The following is a 27,983-nucleotide window of genomic DNA, read 5'->3' on the forward strand; positions in this document are numbered from 1 at the left end:
TGCGTGCGCGGAGGGGGCGCGGCCAGGGCGGGGCCGCGGCCGCACGGTAGGTACGGGGGACCCGGCCTCCTTGGCTGGGCTTTCTGCACCCCAGAGCCGGCCTTTTCCCGCCCCCGCTGGGCCATTTAGCCACAGACTCCAGCGAGAATCTCCTTCCCCGACCTAACTGGAATAAAAAGGCCCCACCTGTGTCTCTCTGTGTGTGTACATATGTGTATGTATGTGACTATTTATAGATATATATATGTGTTTGTGCATATATACTGTTTCCCCGAAAATAAGACAGGATCTTATATTAATTTTTGCTCAAAAGATGTGTTAGGTCTTATTTTCAGGTGGTCTTATTTTGCCGTGAACCCATGTTGTTTTGGGTCTCATGGGGTCTCTTGAGCGCCATTCTTTGGGGGGGTGTCTCCTTTTCTTGGTAAAGGGTCTGTCTGTCCTGCTGCATTCTGTTGCCAGTTAACTTTACTTTTTTACATGTATAGCTGCCTGGACGCAATTTAAATTGACTTTTTTAATGAACTGTAACTAGGGCTTGTTTTTGGAGTAGGGCTTATATTTTGAGCATCCTCAAAAATCCTGGAAAATCATTCTAGGGCTTATTTTCCAGGAAAAAGGGTATAAATACATTTATGTATATATGTATTTAGCAGACACTGACACGTGTGTGTATAAACAAGGAAGGCAGAATACAGCCCAGCAGGTGCCTGTGCAGCAAGCAGAGCTGTAGGTGCGGATCCCAGAGGAAAACAGCCTTATTGGATTGTGCACGCGTGCAGGGGTTGAAGCATCAACGCTTCCTGCTCCTCTCTGCCTTTCCCAGGGAAATGGAGAGGTGGAACTCACTGTGCTATGGTGAAAATGACTCTATGCATGTGCTTCTTACAGATGCGCCTGTTTGAGTGTGGCAATCAAGGGGCCTTACAGTCATCCAGCTTGAAGACCTGTGATGGGTTTGAAATTTGGACCAGCTTTGATTATCTGAAGGACTCCATGTGTGAGATGTCTGCACCCTCTTGAGCTTCCCTGTCTCCCACCGTGGCACCTTGCACCTCTGGTTAAACCTGTTGTCCAGGTACTGTTAAAAAAAAGTGTTGCCAGGTGAAAACCCCCAATCCAGAAAAGGCAGGACCAGTCAGTATTGAAGCTGAGTGCCTTTTGGAACAAAGTCCATTTAAATTCTTTTGGATCATAAATCTGTAGGGCTCTGGGCAGAACAGAGGATTACATCTCCTGACGTCCTGCATCTTCAGTACTTAGCGCTCATGTCACTGTCCCCTTCATGGCTGATACCAAAAGAAAAAGGTGTCTCCCCATAGAGCCGCATGTGCCTTTACAGAATATAGATATAGGGCTACGCGTTTGTTTACATATATTCATGCAGTATGAAATGTTATAAATAGTGTTATAACTTTCAATATGCAAAAGTATTTTCAAAAGCCTTTTACATTTTATTCAGTAGCTATTGTAGTCGAGGGCTGAGTAGGATCAGACTTCAATATTTAAAGGATGTCTCTCTGAATCATCTATGAAACACCTGTGGGCACCTGGACAAATCACTTGCAAAACTAGCCCATTTCTCAGGTTTTATACAACTAATATAACATAAAGCAGTGTCAGACTATTTGCCAGGGACTTTGTGCTGTGCCTTGGTGATGATGATTCTGTGTTCTTCTTTGCTTTTGAATTACCTTTATTTTAAAGACGTAATGTGTTTGCAGTTGCTCCCTTAAAATTAGACACTTGAAAGCAGAGAATTAAATAACAAAACAAAGAACTTCTCTCCTTGTTCTAGAAAAAGTTCCTCAAGTTAATGCAACTTCAATGCCTTCTCATTTCTCACTCCAGACCTCTCTTTATTTCTGCTGGCAATTCCAGAATGTGGAGCAGGAAGATGTGATCTTTTACATATCTGCATATTATTTATAACCATTGTGCAGAGTTTGCTAATGGCATTTCTGTGGTTTAAAAGGGATGAGTTGCTTATTTAAAAGAATATTATCATGGCCTGATTGTATTTTTTCAGAAAAAAATGTTTATACATTTTCTTTTTTTCCTCCCTCTCAGTTTTGCTTTACAAAGGAAGTTTCTTCAGAAGGGGAAGAAGGGATTTCATTTCCAGAGAGTGTATGCTGATTCACATGTCACATCGAGAGCTACTGTTCGTTGTCCTCAAGTTCTTCAGCAGAACATGTCACGGCACAGCTGGACGCTCCCTGTGACTGCCACACACTGCAGAAGGGGATCAGACTAGTTCCTGCCCTGCCTGGAGGCCTGTTGACGTGCGCTTCCATTTGCCAGTTGAAAACTGTTTCTTCGCCAGTGTACTGAGAAACAAGTGCGAGCTTGAGGGGCTGTTTCAGAGAAGCACATGGTTTGTGCCAGCCATGTCACCAGCCGAATGGGCTCCACAGCCCTCTGACTCTGTGGGGCTTTGTTAGTTGTCGCACTGGGAATCGTTGCCCTACAACGTTCATGTTGAGCGTGTTGTGTTTTAAGGTTTTGAGGAAAATGCAGAGACGGCATAGCAGCAACACTGACAACGCTCCTCCCGAAAGGTACAGCTTTTTCTTTCTTTTTTCCTCTGTTTTCCTCTCCAGAGGGAAATGTTCTGATTAAAGTGCATGGTGTGTTTTAGAAGATGAAAGTTCAAAAAGTGCATGTAGTGTGGCCAGGCGTTACGCTTGAGTTTAGAGACAGATTGACTTTCCTCCTCCATGTCAGTTATTGACTGCTGTGAAATACAGTGTTTCAGGTTTCACAATCCAGCATGGCACATATGGAGACAGTTGGCTTAGCATTGGCAGGACGTTTTGGAGCTCTGCAAGAACAAATCATGGCACAGTCCCATGGGAATCCTGAGTGCTATCCTGAACTGAAAGGATCTGCCTATATGAAAAAAAAAAAACAATTTATACTTCTGTTATTAAGGTATTTAAAAAGTCTGCTGGTCTGAAGCTCCCAACTACTATGACAGTATTTTATAAAGATTTTGGGTGATCCTTTACATCATCCCAGAATCCGTACCTAGCTTCATGTATGTGAATATTTAGAAATAGAATACCTCTAATTCATTTCTGTAATTATCACATTGGCAAGGGAGGCTTGCCACTGTTGTTGTTCTGGTACTAAATATTCCCTTGCGCTTTCCCAGGGTTAGAGCTTGACTTTTTTTTTTTTCTGAAGAAGAAACTAATCTAATTACTCTAAGACAAAGACGGAACTGACGAATTTCATTGCTCTGGCTAAGCTGAGATTGTAAGTGAAAGATGGTGATCACAAGCAGTCACTAAGTATTTCGTAGTGGTTTTGCAGGTAGAGGTGAAGACTGATGTCGTGACCACTTCTAGCATGGTACCATTCTTAGTTTCAGGGGAAAAGAAAGCCAGCTTCAACTTTTTCTGCATGATGCTGCTGAAGCCTAAGTGCAGCCTGTGGGTTTTACATGAGCAGGCAAATCTGGGCTCAAGAGGCACATAAGATGTTGTATGGGCCCTCTCATCTGCAGTGTAGAGCTCTCAGAGTCTGTACAGACTTGTAAGGCACTTTAGGGTCTGTTCGAATGGTTGAAATGTATTCAGGATAGGTGTCTGTTACTGACTGCAAAAGATAAGCAGAGTAATGTCAATTGTTTTTTAGAAATACTTCTGGTTTTTAACAGGGTAAATGTATGTTGTCAGTAACGTAGGCTGAAGGTTTTCTAGCTGTAGAATTAAATGCAGTTGCCACTGGTCTCCACTTCTGTTAACTTCAGCAGACTCAGAATTAAATCCTTGTTTGTTTTTAAATGTGTTCCTGATTAATTCCTTCCTGCTGAAAGCATAGTCTTGTATCTTGGTAGTGTTGTTTCAAACAATACTTGTGCCGTTATCTGTAACACTGGGTCCCACCCAGTTTGTTTGTTATGCTCCCGGATGTAAGTACTGTCACATTATGGCCCTGTCTTGTGTGTACATCCCTGAATTGTAACACTAGGCGTAAAATCCGAGACCTGGTTGATGAATATTTTGAACCAAAAAGAGATGCGCAGTGTCTTGTTGACTCGATTCCTTGCTGGAGCCTGTGGAGAGACATTGGGAATGGGGTGTAGCTATAAAAAGCCTTATTAGGAGTTTACTTGGTAGGAAGCTGTGCCCAGAGAGGTCTGAAGCTCTCTCCAGAGTGAAAGGCAGTGCTCTGTGCTCTGTGCCCTGTAAGATGCCCGGGGAGGCTTTTGAACCCAAGGGAGAAAGAGGGTTAAGGGCCCTGTGTGTGCTGCACATGCTGCCTCACTTGTGACCACTATTTCTAAAGTTAGAGATCTCCAGGGATTAAAATCAAGAGAGACCAAAGCTCTGCAACGTGCCTTATTTGTGTGCTTTGCCTCTTGCTGAGCTTTATATATACTTTACTCTTCTTTTAGTTAGAAAGGTATTTGCTGTTTGCCAGGCATTTAGTGCCTAATGATTGTTCTACTTGTTACCTGTATTGTTCCCTGTCATCTAAACTGTCCATGTATTCATTTCAGTACCACAGTACTGAGTTCAGGTGAAGAAATACTATTTTCTTTTGGTATTAGGATGAAGATAGTTAAGACTCTCCTTTTGGAATCTGGCTATAATCCAAGAAGCTCAGAAAAGAATCAGTGCCAGATCTAATTCTGTCCAGTGCCCAGTAATTTGGGTACATCCATGTCCAGTTTTCTGAGAGCATCAAAATAAAACAATTTCTCCTGACCCATGAGCACATCCTTCACTTTTAGTATTTGTTGTGTCATGGACACACAAGCAGCTCTGAACACTTTTCTTCCCCAGTTGACTCTGTCTCTTGTTTGTGTTTTTAATTCAGTAGGCAAGCAGCCATCATCCTGAAATAGAGAGAGAAGATTTTGGGGATAGATCATTTCTTTGAGTTAGCTTGATTAATTTGTTTGTATGTAATGTGACCTGTCTTGGTTGTGCTGTGTAAAGTTACTTGAGGTTTTGTATGCTTTTCTTTAAATGTTAAAATGCTTATAGAAGATGATGGATTTGGTATCATATGTCTTATTTCTTTGGTCCTCCCAAAAGTAAAGGGGATGTCTGGGAGCTCTGTTCCTTAGATGAAGGAACTGGTATATTTTGATCAGTCCTTTAGAACTACTCTGATCTTACCTTAGGAGTCTGGTTACTGGCCTCTAGTTCTGTAACTGTGACTTTCCAACAGCAAATAGAGAGAAAAGCATCTGTCGTCTGGAGACCTACATATTCTAATAGTGTGTGAGGAACTCTTAAATGACTACAGTCAGGACTGGGCTAAAAGACTGTATAACGACTTTTCTTTAATCTCCATCCACTGCAGAAACCGGAGCCAAACAGTCAGTTCTGAAACCAGCGTGGATGAAAGCGGAGTTTTTGAAAGTCTGAAGGCCGAAGCTTCCTCACCGCAACAGCTGTTCTCAGGCCTGGCAGGAATTCCGTCAGGCACCATCACAGCCACGCCGTTCCAGTCAGGTTTGGTTCTGGGCTCTTCTGCAGGCGGTGGGGAGGTTTTCATTCAGATGCCAGCCCCGAGGGAGGAAGGGGCCAGTCGTACGGAAGGAGCCCCTTTTCACCACCGGCAATCGTCACATCCTTTCCACCATGGCCACCACCGGGGTTCGTCTCTGCTGCACATGGCAGGAGGGGACCGCCACGGGCACGCTGAGGAAGGCAGCGATGAACAGGCTGGGACGCCAGCCCCAGCTCTTTCTGAGTTAAAAGCTGTGATCGGCTGGCTGCAGAAGGGACTCCCCTTCATCTTGATCCTCCTGGCTAAAGTTTGTTTCCAGCATAAGCTTGGTAAGCATCTATCCTTTCTGGATTCTAAGAGGGTGGTTGGGAAGCTTTATCATGCTGTGGTGTCTGATATATTTATCGACGTGACAGTGTCTAGAGGTAGTCTAGCATGAAGGGGTTATATTCAAATGCGTGGGATAATGCATTTGATAAATGCACCCTACTTTCAGTCCAAGATGTTTTCATCTGTGTCAGTCCCATCTGTTTGCTGTCCTGGGAGATCAGTTCTGTACCTTTTCCTAATTTCTACTTGACATTCCTGTAGGGGCTGAGGATGTTACCAAGGCTTCTCACACAGACCTCTCTCTAGGAGAGATGTGGAGAGCTCACGTTGGTGATGAGCAAAGGCTTCTGTGTAGCACAGAAGGGTCCAAAGGGATGAGACACTTCTATAGCTGGAAGGATCATAGTTGTGAAATCAAACCAGTTACATCCTACAGTCGAAATCTTCAGAGTTCCCTAAAGAATATGTCTGTCCAGGTTTCTTTAATGGTATAATACCTGAGTATTTCATCCCCTCCATGGTCACATAAAATCTATTAATCTAATCCTACTCTTACTATGGAATTTTATGTGTAGCATAGCTGAGGATCTTACTCGTGGGAGTGGTATGCTGAGATTATTATCCCAGGGAAGCCAATAATGCTTGAGTTTAGTCCACTTACCATTCTGTCAGCATGCCCAAAACCAGGTGTTGATTCTTGTCTACAACATCTTGTTCTTTGAACCTGGTATCATGTATGGTTTTGAAAGTGCGCCCTGTCCTCCATGAGCTGCTGAACTGCTGTTGTAATATTGTCACCGAGCTGAGTTCTGTTTGCAAAGTACAGCCCCAACTTGCAGCACTTGGGTTCTCCTTCAGCACAGAACCTGACATTAGGATGGAGTGTCTGTATTGGGCTGGGCGGCAAGTGCTCACTGCAGCACCTTCATTTTCGTTTAGCTTGAATTTGAACTTCTTACGAGTCCAGACTGCCCTGTTTTAGTCACCTATATATTTTAATTCTCAGTGCATCCAGAATATCACCCAGTAAATTTTTTTCTAAGCTTAAGATGCTGACACTAAATGGTTTAGGACTGCAGATCCTCCTGCCCAGCATCACGTACTTTGACAGTGCCTTTCCCCGCAGGGATTGCCGTGTGCATTGGGATGGCCAGCACCTTCGCATACGCCAACTCAACGCTCCGAGAACAGGTTGCTCTGAAGGTGAGTACAGCTTCTTACAATCTGTCAGAATAAGAGCTGTAATCTTCGCTTTGTCTTCTTCCTGCTCCTCATCAATACTCTCCCACCGTTTCCATCCTGCTCTTTTGTGAAAGTGTGACGTGATAAAACAAAGAGAGAAAAATCAGGGATTTTGTAATCTGCTTGTGGCTCTGCCACTGACTGGCAGTGCATCTTTGAGCTCTTCTCTGCGCCTTAGTTCCCCATTATGTACAGCAGAGGTGCTGAAACCTATTTCACTAGTTAATGATGAGATTTAATTGATTAGGATTTAGATGCTGTTTTGAAATGTTCAGCTGAAGGATTTTGTAGATGTATTACTTGTTGGTATCTTATAATGCTCTGTTGATAATATGCTTAAAATATAAAGAAACCAGCAGATCTTTACAGGCCTTATGATCTTTGATGTCAGCAGAATATTTCAACAGCACTAAAAGCACAAGACTAGAATTGCTTTTTTGTAAAAATGATGTGGGTGGCACAAGTGTATATTTCTACCTACCAGCAGCAGTGGAATAAATGTGAGACAATGCTGAATGAACAGATAAATTGCACAATCACGTAATAGATTGCTGTTGCCTTGCACTTTCCACCTCTGTCTTTCCAGCAGTGTGCCCCTTAATCCACCTGCTTTAAATCTCAGCCTAACATCCCTGGCTGTTGAATCACTGCAAAGAGCTATTTTCATAATAAATCATCTCACAAGAAAAATGCGGGTGTTTTTCATCCCAGGAGTAAAATTTACTTTCCAGAATTACACTGGACCAAGACCCAGGACAAGATCTTCTGCCATCCAGCTTCCGTCTATAATGTTCCATGTCTTTTGAAATGCAAAATTTGCACTTCTTTTGACCTTTAATTATTTCTCCAATCAAAAATGCTTGTTCTAGAACCTCCATGCATTCAGATAACATTCATAGGTGCTGCATGTAATGATGGGTTATGTTACATTTGATTTAGTTAAGCCACCTTCTAAGTGACTTTGGATCTATTTGTCAAACATTCCTTTGATGAAGTGTCGTTCCAAACAGGTAACAGCTCAGAATTACAGTACAATATATGGAATTGATTTTTTCTTCTTTTTTAATCTGCTTGTCAAACCGCATTTTAAGTATCAGGAGAATTTAGATGTCCCAAGAAAGATCCCTACTCTGAAAATTGTGTTTTGCAAGTAAGGCTGTCATTTTCACCATTGTATTTTGATTAATTTCTCTGAAGTTGCTTTATTTGAAAAGGTTAGGTGAGTGAGAGCCATTTATGCTTGTCTTTGTATACGTCTTTACCTAGCAGCCTATTTCTGAGTCTCAGTCCTATGTAAATAAACTAATTACTGAAGACTTAGTTGCGTATTTATGTCCCCTGAGTTGGTCTTGCATTGTTTCAGCAGCTGAAGGCTCAGAGTGCAACCCTTGAGACTTTTGAATTTATCTTTGCTCCTTTTTCTTGCTCAGGAGAAGAGGTCCGTGTTGGTTGTCTTCTGGATCCTGGCCTTTCTCACCGGGAACACCTTTTACTTGCTTTATACGTTCAGCTCTCAGCAGCTGTACAACAGGTGGGCAAAATTTACGCTGTATGTGATGGAAGCAAGTGGTAATTGCCAGAGAGGAAAAGAGGGAAGCCCACTTTTCCCACACTTTGAGAAGAAGTGTGCGTATTTAAGGTATCTGCTGTCTTTGTTAAATCTTTTAATACCTTTCGATGGAGGAAAATAATGTCAGCATAGCCAGGTCTGAATGGGCCAGGCTGTGATGTTGCTGCTCGAAACATGTACACTTGCAACTTTTTTCTGTATCGAAGCAGGGTGGATACTTTTTTATAGTGGGACTTCTGAATTTCCATTCTGACCATGGTGACCGAATATGAAAAGCAGGTGGTAGAAGCAGATAAGAAACTGACCCACCGATTTTCCTCTTCCTGAAGTGTTTTCTTTTCCCTTCAGTCTATTGAGCTTTGAGTCTATTACAGGAAATAAAGCAGAGGTGAAATAGTAGTGTTTTCCTTCAGTGTCCTCAGGGCTTGGAGGCATTCGGATCTGAGGTAGCTAAGATAGCCTCCATTTTCAGATTCTGACTAAAGTGGTCCTCAAATACAGAAAAGTTAGTACCCGTGGATTTGGTTCAGTACTACCCTTGCTTATTATAAAGCAAGGATTAAATGGCAGATAGGAAGCAAAAATACAGAACTTAAATGAGGCAATGTTAGTAGAATAAACAGGAAGAAATGGAGCAATATCAAGCCTCGTTCCTTGAAAAAATAGTTTTGATATTAGTAGCTAAAACTGTATGAATTATCTTCCCAATGAAAATTTTATTTGTCCCATTGAAGGGGACTTAGAACTTCAGACTGAAAACACAATGTGTGTAACACGCGTCTGTTGGGTTATGGCTCGATGGCTGTTGGGTGTGTTTTTTCTGTTGTTTATTTTATTGCATCCCTGCTTCTTCCCATCAATACTGTCTATGCAGTGCAGGAGTCACAGTCTGCCCACAACCCTGGTATCCTTTGGAATTGCCCATAATGGGTTTGGGTATGAACATTGGAAAGCTGGGTATGCAAACACTTCTAGAAAGGGGGTGAGATGAGAAGGCTTGTATGTGTGGGTCCAAATAAGTGGTGGCAAGTGTGGGACATTCTGTATGGGGCTTGTGGAGGGAACGGAAAAGAGAAACAGGTATGGCAGCAAGGTGTGAGAGCATTAAAAAGAAATTTGCACCACAGGGAAAAACTGTGGCCCAAAAAGAGGGTTAAGGTTAAAAGCATGAATGGGATTAGTTTAAAATAAAGGATATATAATCTAAAAGAAAAGGGTTTCAGCAAATTGGGGGCATCCTACACGCTCTTTAGGGTGTGGTTTATTAACAGTGAGCAGACTGGGCAAGAGCTTCACAGAAAAGCCCTATTTCTGCAAGTGTTGTGGTGCCTACTGTATTGTGCTTGGGCTAGTGTGGAGACCTGTGACTATTCATGAGGGAGGCCTGTGAAATTAGAAGCAGTTGCTTTGGTTTTGTTTCTTTCCAGCTTATTTTTCATTTCCTGATTTATTTACTTTTTGCTTTTTTTCTAGTGCATGAACAGTAGTAAAGTCTCTGATTCTGTTTCTGTTTTTAGGGTGTAATTTTACCTGTTGTGCTGTGCCAGTGTTGTGAGTATTTTAAATTCACATTCAGGCTTTTCATTTTGGGTTGGTTATTTCACTTTTGGATTTTTTTTTTTTTTTTTTGGTTAAGTTTTTGCTTTCTACCATGAGACTTTAGTAGGTAAATATCCTGGAGAAGAATCCCGGTCTTTCAGTCTGAGTAGGGTCCAGTCCTCATTACTGCTCAGGTCAGTAGCTCCTGCCCATTGCTATGTGAAGTTCTGCTGCCCTGGGCTCCTCCTTTTAAGGAGCAAATGTTCAGCCCAGTCAATAACATTATGTAAGGGGCACTACATTTTTGATCTTTGGTTCAGTTAAGAGTTGCTAATTAACACAGCCCAGCTCTTGGTCTGCTTCAGACAGTGGCAACGCAGTGACACACCTGAAGTTCTGACCTGTCTGCCGTGTCTAATACACCGCTTGGTTTCACATGCACAAGTAGCTTCAAGCCACACTCAGAGGAGCAACACACAGTGGCCTCAACTTGGCCATGACTTCCCCAAGGTATCGTAACTACCAATGACTTGGGCTTCAACAGAAAAATCTTTTACAGTCAGAGCTGATAAAGCAAGCTTGTGGACTTACAGCACTGTCATTGGACAAAAGGCTCTTTTGGATTGCAGGTTATGAAGAGTGCAGTCTTCCAAAGCACGTTTTTTGGGTCCTGTTTTTGGATAGTGGGCAAGCCTGCTGACCTCAGTAGAAATGGGCAAGAACAAAGTCAAGAGGCCCAGAGGAACCATGGGACTCATTTGCATGTCTTATTCCTATTGCCCTTGAGAACTTTGTGGAAGTTCAGTGCAGTTTATAGGCTTTCTCTAGCCAGCAGTGGATACAGCTGGTGGCAAGAAGCTTCAGCAAGGTTCTCCTCATTGGTATTTGAGCCTTCTTGTCATGCTTTTCAGCCTCATATTTCTGAAACCCAACCTTGAGAGGCTGGACTTCTTTGACCTGATGTGGATTGTGGGGATCGCAGACTTTGTACTGAAGTACCTCACCATAGCATTGAAATGCCTGATTGTTGCCCTGCCTAAGATCATCCTAGCTGTCAAGTCAAAGGTAAGAGTCTCTTTTCTTCATGATGTTCAGATGTCGTTGATAATCTGATACCTTTACAATGTGTTCACAGCATGAAATATGGGTGGAAGAATAAAAATAATACAATCTCTGACAAAACTTTGGCAGAAAGTCACCTGAGTAGTGAGTTTTGGTTTTTGAGCCATCACAGACCTGAGCAAGGGTTTGGTAATGCCAGCAAGTAATTATAGTCCAGAGAGAGGTAAGCATTGCCTGAAAACTAATAGGTACTAGCAGTGAGTTAATTGCTTTTCAGTTTGATTGTGTTCCAAGTCTTGTTTTCTGAGTAATCTCTGTAAACAGATATTTCTGAAGCACAAATCTCTTCATTTAATGGAAAGAAATTGCAAGTGCTTGTCTCTTTGGCTTTCCACTTGGGTCAAAGCAGCAATGGTATTAAATTGAAGCTACTGATACCACAGAAGACAGTGCCAGTTTTAAGCATGGATGAAGAAATATTTTAACTAAATGGTTAACATACTTAAGTGTTTATAAAATCATATGTAGACTAGGTCTAACTTTTGAAACTTTCTCACCACATTCTCTCTCTTGAAATACCTTCTCATATTTTTTTGATCTTGCAGATCTGTCATGTTGCCCCTTCCTCCACTTAGTAGTGTCTATGTTTCAGTGGCAAATGTAGCAACATGTGTTGTTTGCGTTTGGTAAAGAAACTTTCTGGCAGCTAAAGGGACTAAACGCACTATATAGATGCAAGATATTATTAATCACTGAAATTCTCGGGCAGGGCACTTAAGGGGATATCTAAACTGGGAATAGTTTTGCTTACAAATGACATGGGTGGCAGGGGAGTTGAGCAGTTTGTTCCTGCACAGCAGGGCTATATGAGATGGTTATTAATTTATTTCTGGCAATTGTCCAGCTCTTTTTTTCCCCTTCATCTTCTATTATTATTATTTTATTTTGGGAGATTAATGTGCTAGGTCAGAGCATAATCCAGCCTGGGGAGGGAGGGTAAAGTGATGTGAATAGTCTTCCCAAGATAAATTGCAGCGTTGGAAAAGGTTCACAGCCTTTGCTTGCTTGTCTGAGAGCTATCCCAAGTACTCATTAATCCTTGTCGGGAGAGAAGAAAGAGAAGGGGTCTTTATTTGCAGCTACAGTGGGAGGCTGGTAAGACCACATCTGTCAAGGGCCTATAATGACTCAGAGCACAGATGCTTCATTTTTAATACCTTTTTCTGGATAGCAATATTTCTCACTTTTTTTAAGTCCCTTTTTGTCTTAGGATGCTGTTGATGGTCTCAATATCCCTTGACATCTGAGACTGCTGTTACCTACTACTATGGATCTGGATTTATTTTTATCCCCCTCTCTGCACTGCATCCATTAAGCCAACCAGGGATGAGATCTGGTGTAACAAATTCAACAAGATCAAACTGGGATGGGAAACCTCCAAGAGAACCCCAGGATGCCACAGAAATTGTAATTGCTAACCACATAGCTGAGCTCTTTCCCTGAGCTTGAAGACCCAGCTTACTTCTTAAGCCAGCTCAATGCGACATCTTAATTTTCAGATGATTATTTTTAATGTAAGCTTTTTCTGAGCTAGAACAGTTCTATTGCACTTTAGACAACCAAATTCTTTTCAAGTTATTTGCTATCTTAATACTTGCCAGACACAAAGTTACTCTCTTCCTCCCCCTGTGCTTGTTGTGGTGTTCCTGCTTGAAGCCCAGCTTGTAGTTTATGAACTCCTGGATGGCTGTCACTTAATGATAGCAGGTAGAAAGCTGCTGGAGAGATATAAATTAGTCACAGAGTAGAGCTAGAAGATGTTTTCAAGATACTTATATATAAATATATATATATATACTGAGAATTCTGCTGACTTAACTGGTCAGAACAGCAGCCTCTAGCTCTCCACAATACAGGGCCTGAAGTTGTCAATGGGGTAAAGGTATTTAATCCAGAGTGTTTAATCCTCATAGTACCTTCTTGCTGGCAGTCAGTAATAGATAATAAAATTTGCCCATAGATGAGATATCTCCCCCTCAGTTCTCTGTAGAATGAACATCACCAATTTTTTGAGTGTTTTCTTGGAGATCACTCATTCCAGATCTTATTCTCTTCTGGACTGTCTTCCGTCCCTCCTGTTTTCCAGGTCTTTTCTCCAGTCTGTCAAGTTGAGTTTGGATTATAATCCTTCTTTCTAGTGCATTTTACAGCCTTTCCCAGTTTGGTGTCAGCTGCACATTTGATAAGCATTCTCTGTTCCATCAATATCATTAATGAAAATAGGGGGTAGTACTAAACTCCATTTATCTCAGTTAGATGCATCTTTTCATTTTGACAATGAGTAGATTACAATTTTGGGCTAGAGCACTCAGTTCTCCAGTCTAAAGTACCTGGATCATGTCTTTCTAGTATGGCCCCATCACAGGAAGGGCAACATTTGGTTTAAAATGATACCAAGAACCATCTTGAATTAGTAGCATCAGTTTACCTTTTAACTGAGAAAAAGTAAAGTAGAAATAAAAGGCAGAAAAAGAAGTTTGTCTTTGCCATCAGAATACAGAGAACAGTAAACATGATGAGTGCTTAAAGCGTGAAACATGAAGACTGCTGTATTATCAGGATACTAGCCAGAGTTCTCCAAGCTTGAATAACTCAGGAAGGGAATATCCCTGCAAGCAACCCCTCCAAAAAACGAGGAAAGATTGAAAAATTGGCAAAATAATCCCCGACTTTCCCAGGTTCCAAACCAGCTCAGAAAACAGAGGTGCCCAGAGAGGCTGTGAGACAATTGGGCTGGAAGGCAGGGAAAGAAGAGCTTGCAAATAGAGGAAAAAAGCAGAAAAAGGAAGGTAACCCCAACATCAGACTCTGATCTTACACCTCTGCAGTCAGGGGGAGAAGGATCATACCTGTGGCCAAGGGTGTCCTCTCCTCCCCGTGCACATCCAGCTGAGTACAAGTTTTAGTAGCAGCTGGGCTCATAATTTCTTTGGAAAGGGGGCTTGGCTCCCACCCTGCATGCTGAAGGCTCTCCATTAAAAAAAGGCAAATAAGATCATTTGGTTCAATATAAAATGAATTAAAGTAAATTAAACTGCAGGAGCCATGTGGCCTGCAGAGCCCTCCATTGTTGTACACACATAAATGGCAGCTTTTCATTTTCACTGCTAAGGAATGACAGCTTGAGGGGGGTGGAATTAAAAATAAGGAAATAAATAATAAAAAGACACAGTTGCCAAAGATTTCGTTTAGGAAATCCCAGGTGCCTGCAAGTCTCCCATCCCCTCCTCATGCTGTTGTCAGCAATCTAAGCTGATATCCTGGAGAAGGGAGTGAAACATGGAGGGTGGGGGGGAGAAACCAAACTGTAAGAAACTGGTATCCCATGTTGTTTTATATAAAACACATACATATATCCTTATCTCTATAGGGGAGAGAGATACCAAGGACACGTGTGTTTCCAACAGTCTTGGAAAACAGTATGTAAGAAAGGTCCTAAGTAAGACTTCTTTGTGTGCCAAATACAACCAAGTTACAAGGGGCTACATTTCCAGAAGACCGAAATTTCAAAAGAAAGACACTAACATTTGTCTGTTGAAAACATAGCATGAAATTCATGTTGAATAAATACTTAACAGTTTTGTTTGAAAGCTAGATCTAGACATTGCAAGTTAGGTTTCTTTGTGGCAAGACTGGCATTACTCATGTTTTTTCTTTGTGCTGTTCAAATGGTGTCAGTGGCAAGTGTACAAACCATAGTCAACACTAGCACTGTGAACTCACTGCATCTTTGAAAATATTTGAAATATTTGCTTAGGTTGTGTTTTGTTTTGAAGTACCAGCTCATCAAATCTGGTTGGAGGACACTTGGCCCGTACGTGGCAGCCATTCTTTACACAGTTTTGCACACAGACTCTGGACCAGATCCCTTTTTCAGGCACGTACTATGTTTCCTAGCATAGATGGGTACAGCTCTGCCATGTAAACTACACATTAAGCTTTCTATACGCCTTCTGAAACTGCACCTTGGACTTGAAAGAAATATCAGAATGTCTTCTGCACAATATTTTGAATCATTCAGCTGAAGCAAGCTTTAGGCAATATGTTAGTGTCAGCTGATCCGTGATAACTGTGTATCCTGAAGCTACTAAGACTTGATTTTGAGTAGCACCAGTGCTCTTCTGTGTTCTAAAGGAGCACAAGCCTGTCCACAGTTACTTTGGTTCTTGTGTCTCCACCTGTTTCTGTCTCTGTGCACAGCCTTGTTCAATTAAACTGTTATTGTAAGGAACACGAGCACTTATAATGATGAGAATTGTTCTGCAACCTGCCTCCATCTTGTGTCAGAGCTCAGCTCCGTGGGAGACCATGGTCCTGCATGGATTTTCACCAGCATCCTCTGTACCACAATCCTGTTTACTGCTCCTACCCAACACCTTCTTATATTGGCAACATGACCTGCAATCCCAGCAGAGCCTGCTCTCCTCTGATCCAAATTGCCAGCAGGTCTCAAAAGTTTTTTTCCAGCATCTTCCTGTTTCAGAATATGTCCTAATGCTGCTGGCAACAGAACAAGTGAGACTTGGATCCTCCCTTGAGTGCTAATCACAACTTACAGTTGCCTCATTGCAACTTCTCTCACTTCTTTTGCATCCCGTTTTAATTCCACTGTGTAAAACCTTAGCATGCCTTTCTGTTTCCTTCTGTGGAGGCAAACATGCACACATATGCAAAGCCTTATGTCAGAAGAGACTAGAAAAGTTAACACTCAGGCTATGTGGGAATTGGCATTGCTTCTGCAGCTGTAATTTGCCCCCCTTTGGTGTGTATATATTATGATTCGATTTTTAATCGTGTGACTCCATATTATTTTTCTGTAAGACTCCTTCCATCCGTCACCTGTGTGTGCTGTGCCCCACGGATGAAGCAAGGTGAGGTGCTGAAAGAAGCTCTTGTAGAAAATGGAAAGTGCATAGAGAACAAAGAGACCATTGGAAGAAGAACATTCTACAAGTTATAGTTGAATGCTACACTGGAGAATTAAATTCCATCCTTTTCTTTGCCAAATTACTTCTATGTGATTCTAGAAAAGCCATGTACAGCTGCAAACTGAAGTCAGTGGTTTAGCTTTTAATGGTAACCTGGTCTATAAAATTAAGTGCTTTACAAAAAGTCTAATCCCAGTCATCTCCATTTGGAGACCAAAACAACCTTACCTTAACCTTAGTGTTTCCACATCTCACATTTTCATTTAGAAAGTGCAGAGAACAGCGGTCCCTTATGTCAGCCAACAATGTGAAAATAAGGAGGTTTTTTAAAAAAAATCTTTTACTGTAGCAGTGATGTCATTAAAAGAATGAAGAAATTTTATTAATTTTCTACTCTGAGCAGAGCTCAAATAGCATGAAGTGATAGGATGCAGACCTGCCATCAAGTAATGAGGCTGTAACAAAATAGTAAAAAGTCACATGCTTAATGAGTACCACTCACCCTCAAAAAATAGTATGTGCTGACATCATTACAGACTTTATAATATTGCATGGTCAGAAGGAAAATTGCAATTGTACTAAAATCCTGAGTTCTGTGCATGATTTAAAGTGTAAAAATGATCTATGTGATGAAGAAGGTAGAGGGAAATGGAGGGTTACACATGAGTAGTTGATTTAGTTTTTAAAAAAGCATTCTGGGAAAAAAAAGTCAAAGTTCAATCTCTGTAGAGTGTAGTCAACAGAAGAATCCCAGATTTACATGGATTTTTATAAAAAAGGAAAAGTCACCTAACACAAGCAAGGCTTGCCTTATTTCAAGCTGTTGTTCTGAGTCAGATAAACAGGAGAAATAATTGTACTTGTGTATAATAGAACACAAAGTTTTTACTAATCTTGATAAACAATAGCTGAATTATTTTAGCTGAAGTTTTCAGACAAAATACAGCTTGAAACAAGTATTTGGCTTTGAAAACTTCAGCCTAGATATCGAAGATACAAAACCAGCTAAAAAGCAGAAGACAGAAAGGTGTATTGAATGTGCTTCCAAGTGACGGGCACCATCTGCAATAAGTTCCTGCTATCAGAAGGCTAAGTTTTGCTGCTCAAATTATGGGGAACAACCTGTGTTTTCTAAGTGTCTGGCTGAGAAGGAAGATGCTGCTTCAGCTGCAGCCCTTTGTAGAATTACTTCTGATTTTCTAGGCATTTTCCTAGTCTAAAAAAAGGGCTGGTGAGTTGCACTGGGGACTAAGATGCCAGACAAGCCTTGCTTTTCTGTGATCATTTACTGGAGCACTAGTTCTCTTCTAAAGGATGCTCAGCTGTCCTTGTATTGCTTCCCTCCTCCTTGCTGTGATCACCCTGAGCTTATCAACAAGCCTCAAATAGTCAAGTGGGTGATGTTAATGAGCTGGATGGAGAGATGCATCCCTTTAAAACATAACTACGCGCTTGTAAGGGTCTTTACAAGTATCTAGCTGCTCAGAAATCCTGATACTCTGCAGTTAGCACTGAAAACTGAAGATCTGCATTAGATAAAGGAACTATGAAAGCTTTGTAAAGGGTGGAGATTTTGTGGTGAGGAAACTGAAATTTGTCACTTGTTGCTTGTTCATTTTAGAGCCACACTCTGTCACTTCCAGTTCCACAGTCTGTCTGGACCTCTAGGACTGCCTGTGACCCATTTTTCCTTAAGTTTTGCTGTGGGCTCTAGTGTTCTAGCACCTCAAAAGCTTCTGTTGTACAAGAATTTCAGCTTTGATGCCCCAAATGCTGGATCCAGAGGTTCCATCTGATGCAATGAGAAAGTAAGCAGTGACCTGTCCCAGCCCAGCCTGTTAGGGAAGAGATAAATAAGAGATGCTAAATAAGAGATGATGGGTATGAGCCTGGTGGGAGGAACAAGTCTGAGATGGAAAAAAAAAAAATACAAACAGTTTGGTGCCTTTAGCTTGCTGATGGCTTTCATCAGAGCTGGCGAGGAGGGGGAAAAGAAGTGACAGCATAGTCATTAGCAGCCTGCGACCCTCTGTCACAGGAGCTCCTAAAATAAACGATGATTATATTGAAGCAGGAGGCTGGATAGAGACCTCTGTGCTAATTTAATAAATTGCTTGCATTTAGGAGCCCAGATTGTTGCTGTTAGATTTTTGCTATGTGATGCCACCTGGGATTAACAAGGAGGAGGGGATGGGGGCAGGGAGAAGAGGAAGAAAGCAGCTCAGGTCCGTTAGCAACCGCTGGTGTGACCTCACTCCTTGTCCTGGGGGGGAAATGAGATCATGAGAATGCCAGAGCTCTCTGAAGGATTCGATTTGTTCGGTACATCAGGATGGCCTGCCGGATGATCTCATCCCCAAGACCCGAGGGAAGGGCGCGAGCTGCCGCCAGCCTCACGGACTGCAGAGGACTTAATCCCCCACTTCCAAATCTCTCCAATTAACAACTGACCTGAGATGACATCACTGATGACAAAGCTAACTGGGACAGCACAGCAAAATTCCAGGGGAATTTCCTCTTCTCCATGATCTTATCAAATAAAGGAATTTTGACATGTCAAAAGCAAATCTTTCAGTCCAGATAATGAATGTCACTGCAGATTAAGCATCGTAGTCGGCTCACAGCTCACCCTGAGTGCCCTGTCACCAGGGTGGGACAGAACATAAACAGGTCCTCATTAAGACTGGGGAGCCCTAAATCAGCCTTATTTAGCCAGCTTCTCAGCCCTAGTCTTACTTTAAAATAGAAATTACACGGTAAGAAAAATCCATTTCAGTTGTTACACGTCATGGTTGTAGTAACCCAGGAGGGAGTTTGTTACCTTGCAGGTATCCTTCAAGGAAGGAAAGTTTTCTCTAATAATTGGAGTAAACACCAGAACAGCAAGGACAGCTTTAGTGAAGGTTTACAAATGATATTGCCCATTCTTCAAATCTCTTTTGAGAGAGAAGTGTTTCAACCAGCATGCTTTCACTATTTTCTTCCTTAAAGTCCTGGGGAACATTTGGTATCTGAGAGTTCAAAAATGCCTTGAGGGTTTGTTTTTGTGGTGGGGGTTTGTTGTTGTTGGTTGGTTGGTTTGGTTTTGGTAGTGGTGTTGTTTTCCCCAGAGTCAGTCTTTTTATCTGTGTACTGCACAAAATCCAACATACCCAAGTAGAAAGGGAAGGACACTGGCAAACTGATAATTATTTGGATTCTTTAGAATTGTCTAGAAGGTTGTTAGAATGACTGATCTCACCTTACATTTAAATCTTTATACCTTCAGAAGGAGGTATAGGATCAAAGAGGCTTGCCTTCCATTCTTTTTTCTCATTATTAATAGTTTCTACAGTTTACATCATTTTCAGCCCTGTAAATCTTAACTTCCACTGCCAGCATTCCATAGCGTTGCACAGATATGCAATAAGGTGTATATCTATAACCTGCTCTGAAAGTTTAAGATTCAAAAATGTAGAATAGCTGTATAAATGACAGAGCAAGAGGAACACTAAGGAACAATTAAGTGATAGCTGTCCTCTCTAGGCACTGACTTCAATGGCTGCAGAGAAAGCTGCACCTCATGGGTACTAGTCTTTGCACCATTTAACAGAGTGTGTAGGTGCACAGCGAACACAAGTCCTATAAACTTCAAGCCCTGTACCTGTTAAGTGCTTTTCTTTTGGCTCCCTGATAGTAATAGTGTATCACTTGTTTGTCTGTTTTCCAGGGAAAGTTTTACCTGGTTATTGAAGAGCTGAGCCAGCTGTTCCGCTCCCTCGTCCCCGTCCAGCTGTGGTACAAATACATCATGGGAGATGATCCATCCAGCAGCTACTTCCTGGGTGGGATCCTGATCATCCTGTACAGCCTCTGCAAGGCAAGTACCACCTCATTAATAACCCTTCTGGGAGCTGTAGCAAAAGCAGAGAAAGCAGCACAGCTGAGGGGAACAAAGACACCTTTTGATTGTTGCTGTCACTACCCAGGAGCAGAAGCTGCAGCAGCTGGGGACAAGATGTACTTTAGTTGCCAAAAGCATTTTGTTTTGCCAGTGTGTGGGCATTGGTGAGCTCAAGGAAGATCTGTGACTGCTCATGTAGTGTTGCATCAGGCTGATGAGGTCATTGCTGCTTTCTAATACTTTTCATTAAAGGCTGGAGGAGAACAGGAGTGGAGTCTTGGGGAACCGGTACCGGAAGAGAAATCAGCTATCCCCAGGCTTCTAGAGGCAATACCGAAAGGAAGGTTGCAAACAGTTAAATGTTTCTCTCTAAGCCTTCCTCTGTCTTTCAAGGCAGGAGAGGCTCTATGTCACTCACAGCACTGAGTGCAGCAGGGTGAGAGAGAATCATCCGAGTGCTGCCTAAATAAAGGTTGTACTGGTCTCACTTTGGTTCCTGGTCTGGCTGATAGAAGCCCAGAATCTCAGCAATAGACAAGAGTAATTAATGTTTCCTCAAAAATAAGAATGCTAAGAGCACAAAGTCTGCCTGTACAATTGTAAATGAATAAGTGTGACTTATTTAGAAGAGTCCTAGCTCTGAGGTCTAGAAATAGCCATGTTTCTAATTGTGTGTTGAACCCTGCCAAGGGACAGGGTAGTAACTGAAGGAAACAGTGATATACCTGTGTTATCCCTCCCTCTGAGAAAGGCCAAGTGAGTCAGGCTTGCTGCAGCCCTGGTGCTTGTTTCTGCCTAGAGAAAAGGGACTATGGCCTTGCAGACTGAAGAACAGAGAAGAGAGAAAATATCTGAGCTGAAAACAGCTCAAAGGGGCTAATGGATTGCTGGGCAATACAATATAATGCTATAGTTCTTATGTGATATGTGGCTGCAGTTGCAGCTATATCTTGTATAGGAATGGGGCAATGCGACCCCTGCTGTAAAGGAATTTAGAGTTTTTGTAGTCAAGACAGGCAGAGGAGGTCATGGGAGGTGACTTGGTCACAGCAGGTCTGATCAAGCCAGAAACAGAGCAAACAGTGCTAGAAAGGAAGGCACATGAGACCAGCGTAGTTCCCTGCACACCCATCCATTCTATCAGCTGCATGTTTCCTGCTCTTTGCTCTGTGAGAGGATTGTTGCCCCTTTCAAAGATGTCATTGTCTGGATCCTCTCTAGACAACAGCATCCAACCCTTCTGTGCCCTTCTGCCTTGTGAGGTCAGGTATACAAATCACAATTACAAGAACAGATTTCAAGTGATCTTTCTGATGTCCCTTCTTGCAAAAGTAACTCATCACCTGCAGAAATGATGCTTACCTGCAGTTCTACACGCCACTTGTTATATCTGGAAAAATCATAGTGCGAAGAAGCACTGGGGTCCACCTGCTCCTTGGAGAAAGGGGAGCCAAGCACAAAACCACAGCTGGCAGAGCAAGGACCTCACCAGCCAGGGCCCAGCCCCACAGCACCCAGACAAGGCAACAGGGCAGGCCTGGGGTAATAACCAGGTTCAAAGAGTCCAGGTCTTCAGTAGCAAGACAGGTCTAAGATAAAGCCCAAACACCAATCCACAGGTCAGGATGGGGTCTGGTGAAAGCAGCTGGGGTCAGACACAGTCCAGGAATTGCAGCACAAAGCCACAGTGGTGAAACAGGCTCAAGGACACTCTGTATACTGGGTGTTCAGATCAGTAGTATCCATAGCAAGGCACAGCCATAGCTTAACTTGAAAGTAGCACTTGCACAGCTCATGTATGAGCTGAGGCCTCTAGGCCTGAGTTTAAATAGAGCTCCTGGCCCATGGGCGGGGATTGTGGGTGGAGACCCCAGGTGAGGCTCGTCAGGGCCTGAAGGCCTATTAATGCACTCAGGCCATGGCACATGGGTGTGACTAGTTCTTCCTGGACTAGCTTGATGTTTATTTACTATAAAGCCTTTATAGGTTGTGTTGTGATAGTCTGCATTGGAAAAGCAACCTCATTTTGAAAAGTTCTGCTGCTCTGATATTTAGAAGCTCTATGAGGAGAAGATTATAGCTGTTTACTGGCCTTGGCTATAACTTAGGACTAGGACTGTGGGGCATGCTTGTGCGAAAGTGTCTTGGCTACAGCCTGTGCCTCTAAGGTATGTGTTTCTTCTTTTGATTCATCTAGCTCGTCAGTGGTTTAAATGGATGGATAGGCCAGCTGAAGGGTGGTGGCTCCAGGAACATGTCCCAGGTCACTGTGTAGCAGCTACTTAGTATCACAGATGTGTCCAGGTTGGCATTAGACCTCTGCACAGTGAAGACTTTACCTGGAAGCAAAAGCAAAGCGAGAGCCCACTCCTCCAGTACAGATCACAAAATACTAGGTGTGTGCATCCCATTTACAATCACAAGGGTTGCAGGTCTAATTCCTTGCCTGAGACACTGAAAATATACCCAAAGGAGTCCACATTAGCAAAGCCACAAACCACATTAGAAAAACCACAGAAGCCAATTTGGCACTCAGACCTTCTGTGCTCCTGGCAGAAATCCAGGGCTCAGCCAGGGCCGCATCCCCTTCCCCTACACAAAGGGCAGGCTCGACTTCAGTGCAGCTGGTGGGAGCTGTCGTGGTGTCTCTCACTGGCCTCTGTGAACATGAACCTCTGATTTTGGCAAGGAAATCCCAAATGTTCATCAGTAAGGGCATCCAGGTCTTATTTTTTTCCCTACCCCGAACAGAAGCACTCACTGTGAACGCAACTGTTGCAATCCTATTGCTAGCAAGATGACTGATGCAACATAGACTTCAGTGCAGGGGGTGATAAATGGATGTTAAAGAGACAACTGAAACATGCATCTTTTGGGAGTACAGGAAACTCCGGAGGAAAAAAATTGAAGGTGGGAAATAGATGGGGAGAAAAGGGGGCATCAGAGCCAGAGCAAAGGTACTAGAAGTCATGCTATAAGCAAAGCAACCAGAAAAAGCTGTGAACTGGACTGTAGGAAAGAACTGATCCCTGTCCTTGTTAGAAGATAAAAAGCCTGTAGCAGCCAGCAGCCTCAAGTGCTGGTTGCTGACTGAAAGCATTACTGGTAGGACCCCGGGAGCCTTTTTACGTGCTGACTGGAAGCATTATTGGTGCCTTCATTTGATTCCACATCTATTGCACGATGATCTCATTGGCATTCCCTGCAGTGAGCTCACTTAATCATGCTAACCAAAAAAAAAAAAAATAGAAAGCCAGCTCCAGGCATTCTGGTGCCTTTCTACTGCTGGTCCAGTGCAGTTCTGCATATTCTGCATCACGTCTCCCCCTGCCCTCGCTCGGGTTAGAAATGGAAAGGTCCTGCTATGTCATCTGGCCCTTCTCCCAACAGATGCAGGGCTGTTCTTTGCACAATCATTTCTTCACATCTTGTCTAGTTCATAGTGTCTTTGTCCCCGTGTCCTGCCAGACAGGGAGGATGAAGGTGGCATTCCAGATGAGGTTTGTCACACTGTTTTCCTTTTTATTAGTACTGTGTCTTCACTTTAACAATGCTGGGTGTGTTCAGCTCTTTGATATTTGTAGGCAGTTTATCATCTTTTCCCCTCACTTTTGTACTGCTCAGCCAAGCTGTAAATATTTATGTCTTTCAGTCTCTTTTCAGAAATCAGTTTTCTGTTCTTCTCTGAACTGCTTTCAGTCTTTAATGAGGAGCCCTGAATAAGTACGGCTCTGCAGGTGCAGTTACATCACATTTACTGGGCTATGGAGGAAGTGGGGGAGAAAAGGACCTGGTGGTGCCCCTGCTGTTGTCCATCCTGGGTGGATTAGAAGGGAGGTGGTCAGTAGGTGGAGAGGCTGTTCTTCTCTTGGCAGCATTTAATCACTGCATTCTGCTAAATCGCTCTGCAGCACGACAGGCAATTCCCACTTCTTTCATAATATCACCTGGGCATTCAAATGCCAAGCTGTGTGGCAGAGCCGTGGGTCCATTCAGCCCTTTCCTACCTACTGGGGCTGGGCAGCTTACTCTGCCACAATCTCCTCATGTCTGCACCTCTTTCTCTCCTGTAATGCCTCTGATCACAGTCCATTGCTACCAGAGCTTTTCTGGTTACCCTTCTGCACCGTTAATTCTCATTCATTACATATTTTGTGATCACTATGAAATATTTTTTTGGCAGCATTGTTTCTTAGAATTTTTGTTCCCTCCAAGTATCCATTTGGAGAAACCGCGCCACATGTTTCCTGCGTTTCTGGACTGTATACACACATGCGCACACGTTGTCTGAAAGTTATCTAAAATGGAATGTCTTTATTGCAGTCTTTTGACATCTGCAGTCGTGTGGGAAGTGTCCGAAAGGCACTGAAGGTCCTTTGCACCCCACAGGTAAGTAGTCATATGTATTAGACCAGTTTCATAGGTGGAATCTTGTTACTGTTGAATGATGGAGTTGACAATTACTCAGTGTGTCAGGTCCGTAGAATAAAATTTGTTGTCCCATGTCTGGATAAGCTGGTGTCTCTTGTCAGGGATGTTAGGAACATTTTGTCATATCTGCCCGGTCCCAGCTGGTCTGGCCTGTTTTGTCTGATTGGAAGCCCTGTGTAATAAGGATTAATCCGCTGAGGCCCAAACTGCAAGAAGCTGACAAAACTTCGTAGTGCAGAGTGTGAGAAAGACTTTGAGTAGGGGTATGTAGAGCCTACTGTGCAGTGACTTTAAAACAGATCCTACAATTGTTGTGGTTTAACTGCAGCTGGCAACTAACCCCACACAGCCACTCGTTCACTCCCCCCTGGTGGGATGGGGGAGAGAATCAGCAGAGTAAAAGTGAGAAAACTTGTAGATTGGGATAAAGACAGTTTAACAGGTAAAGGAAAAGCCCAGCATGGACGTCATACAGTGCAGGGTATCCCCTGGTCACTGGGGTCAGCTGTCCCCGCTGTGTCCCCCCCAGCTCCTTGTGCACCCCCAGTCCACTCACTGGTGGGGTGAGGAGCAGAAAAGGCCTCAACTGTGTAAGTGCTGCTCAGCAATAATGAAAATATCCCTGAATTATCAGCTCTGTTTGCAGCACAAACCCAACTCACAGCCCCGTACTGGCTGCTGTGGAGAAAACTGACTCTTCCCCAGCCAAACCGAGCACACAGGAGCTGCCGCAGGCACAGCATTATGCGGTCCTGATATTTAGATCTGCTGCAGTGAAATACTGCGACTCGTATTTTAAAATGGTCAAATCAAGGACTGTAGAGCAAAGGAATATAACATCATAGAAGTTTGTTAGAGCTCGGCTTGCTTATTCTGTGGGCTCGGGCTGGTCATTTTTCCTCAGCATGTTTCCATTTCCCCTATTACTGTTACAATAGGAGAAGCAACATTTACCTTCCACATATTTAAAAAGTGAGAAGCCTGTGGGTTCAGCTGCTGTTATTCTTTCTTCTATTGTCTAACTTGCTAATAATAATACCTCCCACTATCTAAACACCTCTGCAAATGATGCTGAATTAATCCTTTCAGCTCCCTGTTGAGCTCATTAAATTTCATTATCATTGCTCTGCAAGTGGAGGCACTAAAAGATGGAGTCAGCTCGGGGGGAAAACAAAACAGAGACCGCAGAGCTACAGACTCCCTGTGTTGTGTGTGCTGGTGCCCAAATCTCCCTTCCCCATACAGAGCGACATGACACCGGTGTCCTTCCCAGGCCGTGCAGGGAATCTGGGTGTGAAAAACAATGTCTGTGTGGCTGCTTAGCCACAAACCAGATTATCTTCAAACTGTTTGACAGTGGGGTTTTCTTGCACCTCTCCCTGACAGACCTATGGAGTTCGTGCCACCAGCCAGCAGTGCAGCGAGGCAGGTGACATCTGTGCCATTTGCCAAGCAGAATTCAGGGAACCTTTGATCCTGATGTGCCAGGTAAGACCCCGAGCTTCCCACGTCAGGCTCCCCCGTTGGCATTGCTGTGGTTAACTTCTGCAGCTGGGAAGAGGCACAGGTAGCCTGAGAACTTCTACAATTATTTGCTAGGTCTTGATCAAGGTCCTAGTGAATATTTATTGCCAGAGATGCACGAGAGCTGGGCCACTCTTGAGGAGCTGATGAGCGAGATGGAAAAGAGCAGCCCTGTGGTCCAGGGCCTGCAGTTGGCAGTCCAGACCTTGGATCTAGAGTGCAAGACGTTTTTATCTGACCCTTGGGGAGACTGGCTGGTCAACAGGCCAACCGAATTATGGGCAAGTGTGATCAGAGGGGCACAGATCCAGCCTGGGCCTGATAGGATGCACGAGGACTGATGCAGCACCGTGTAATTACAGTCTGGCCTCTGAATGCCTGGCCAGGAATAAAAGTAGTTCTGCGTGTAGAAGTTGGGCGACGCTGCCAGCACCTGGGAATTGTTTTGTTTCTCATTTGGTAAATGCTGGCAAAACCTAGAGCTTAAGAACGGTGTCCTCAGAGTAATGCAGCAGTCATAGAATCATAGAATCATTTCAATTGGAAGAGACCCTCGGGATCATCGAGTCCTAACCTGGTGCTGGTAAGACCTGTCAAACACACTGCGCTGCCCTGGGTTCTGCTGATGTACCAGAGGGCAGCTAAAGGCATCACAAGGTGATGCTTCCCCAAGATTTTCTCTTCAGTTGCTTCTGACCCGGTCACGCTTCGTCTGTTGGGAGTTGAAATTTTGCATCCCGGAGCCTTTTTCTGGCTGATGTGTGGGAGCCTGCAGGAAAAGCTCTGGCAGAACGATTCAGCCTTTTCTGGGGATGGAATTGGTGGGATATCTGCTCTCTTGTGATATCGGCATAAAGCTCAAGAGCCTTTTTCTGAAGAGCTTTAACATTCTTACGCTTTGTAACAGGGTTATCAAATTAAAGCAAGTAGGTCACGTGTGCATCAAAAGTGCTATTCATGTGAACATCTGTGCAGATGTTACCAAGCTGTAAGCCCCAGAGAAACTATCTTTGTATGTGCTTATCAGAGTCGAGATTTTGAGGAGTAACATTTCTGCTGATTCCACATGTGTTGACCACGTCTCAGCTTCTTACAGCTTCTAATTCTCCCTTCTTGCCCTGTTGCCTAGGAGTTGGACTCGATCATCTTTATGGGTTCCTTCCAACTCAGGACATTCTATGATTCTATTCCTGCTCTTCCAGTCTGGGGTGGACGGGTCACGTGCTGGACAGTCATCCCTCCTCATTTCTGTTAGTAACTCTGTGTAGAAATGAGAGGAGATAAGGGATTAGAACTAAGACTTATAGAGAAGGAGAAAGTGGGACTGCGAAGCTTCTGACTAGGAGTGGGTGATGTTAGCAGAAAAAAACAAATGCAATAAGGAATAGGGGAAAGAAAAGGGGTTGTTTGGGCTAAGACCTGTAAAATAACCCCGGGAATTGAGGATGGGAACAGGGTAGACAAAAACCCTCTGAGCTGCTTTGTCAGCCCAAGTGTCGTTGGCCTTTTTAATGTTTCTTTCTACAGCTATATTAAGAAACGATGTAATATATCATTAGCTTTGGCAGACTAACATACTAGTAATGCTGGGATTTATTTTTTGTACCATGTGAGTGTTGCTGATCAGCTGCACTGTCCACCTGAACTGGAATCCTTCCTTACTCCCATCGCTGTCCTACCGAGTGTGCACGCGTAGGGACAGACCGGACCTTGATGATGCCCTTTTGTCCCCGCAGCACGTGTTCTGTGAAGAATGCCTCTGCCTCTGGTTCGACAGGGAGAAGACCTGTCCTCTTTGTCGCTCTGTCACAGTAGAAACCCTGCGATGCTGGAAAGACGGCACCACCTCTGCTCATTTCCAGGTGTATTAAGCCCAGTACCTACGGACAAATGGAATAACACATGCAGAGAGAAGGAAAAGCTGGAAGACCTGGTGATCCCA

At 43.3% G+C, this 27,983-nt stretch overlaps 1 protein-coding gene across 2 annotated transcripts; it reads left to right on the forward strand.

Moving 5' to 3' along the window:
* Positions 1-43: 43 nt before the first annotated feature.
* RNFT2 (ring finger protein, transmembrane 2) lies at positions 44-27,983 on the forward strand. 2 transcript variants are annotated; one of them, XM_065646285.1, is made up of 11 exons: positions 44-214; positions 892-1,078; positions 2,071-2,561; positions 5,323-5,801; positions 6,929-7,005; positions 8,475-8,683; positions 11,065-11,218; positions 19,913-20,062; positions 24,410-24,475; positions 25,904-26,005; positions 27,778-27,983. In XM_065646285.1, the coding sequence occupies exons 3-11, from the start codon at positions 2,479-2,481 to the stop codon at positions 27,910-27,912; spliced, it is 1,455 nt and encodes a 484-aa protein (XP_065502357.1). In that variant the 5' UTR covers positions 44-214; positions 892-1,078; positions 2,071-2,478; the 3' UTR covers positions 27,913-27,983. The 2 variants fall into 2 exon arrangements, with proteins under 2 accessions (XP_065502357.1, XP_065502358.1); XM_065646286.1 differs by having other exon boundaries at positions 8,475-8,575.

This window comes from Caloenas nicobarica, chromosome 16 (genome assembly GCF_036013445.1).
Source record: "Caloenas nicobarica isolate bCalNic1 chromosome 16, bCalNic1.hap1, whole genome shotgun sequence".
Taxonomy (NCBI): domain Eukaryota; kingdom Metazoa; phylum Chordata; class Aves; order Columbiformes; family Columbidae; genus Caloenas; species Caloenas nicobarica.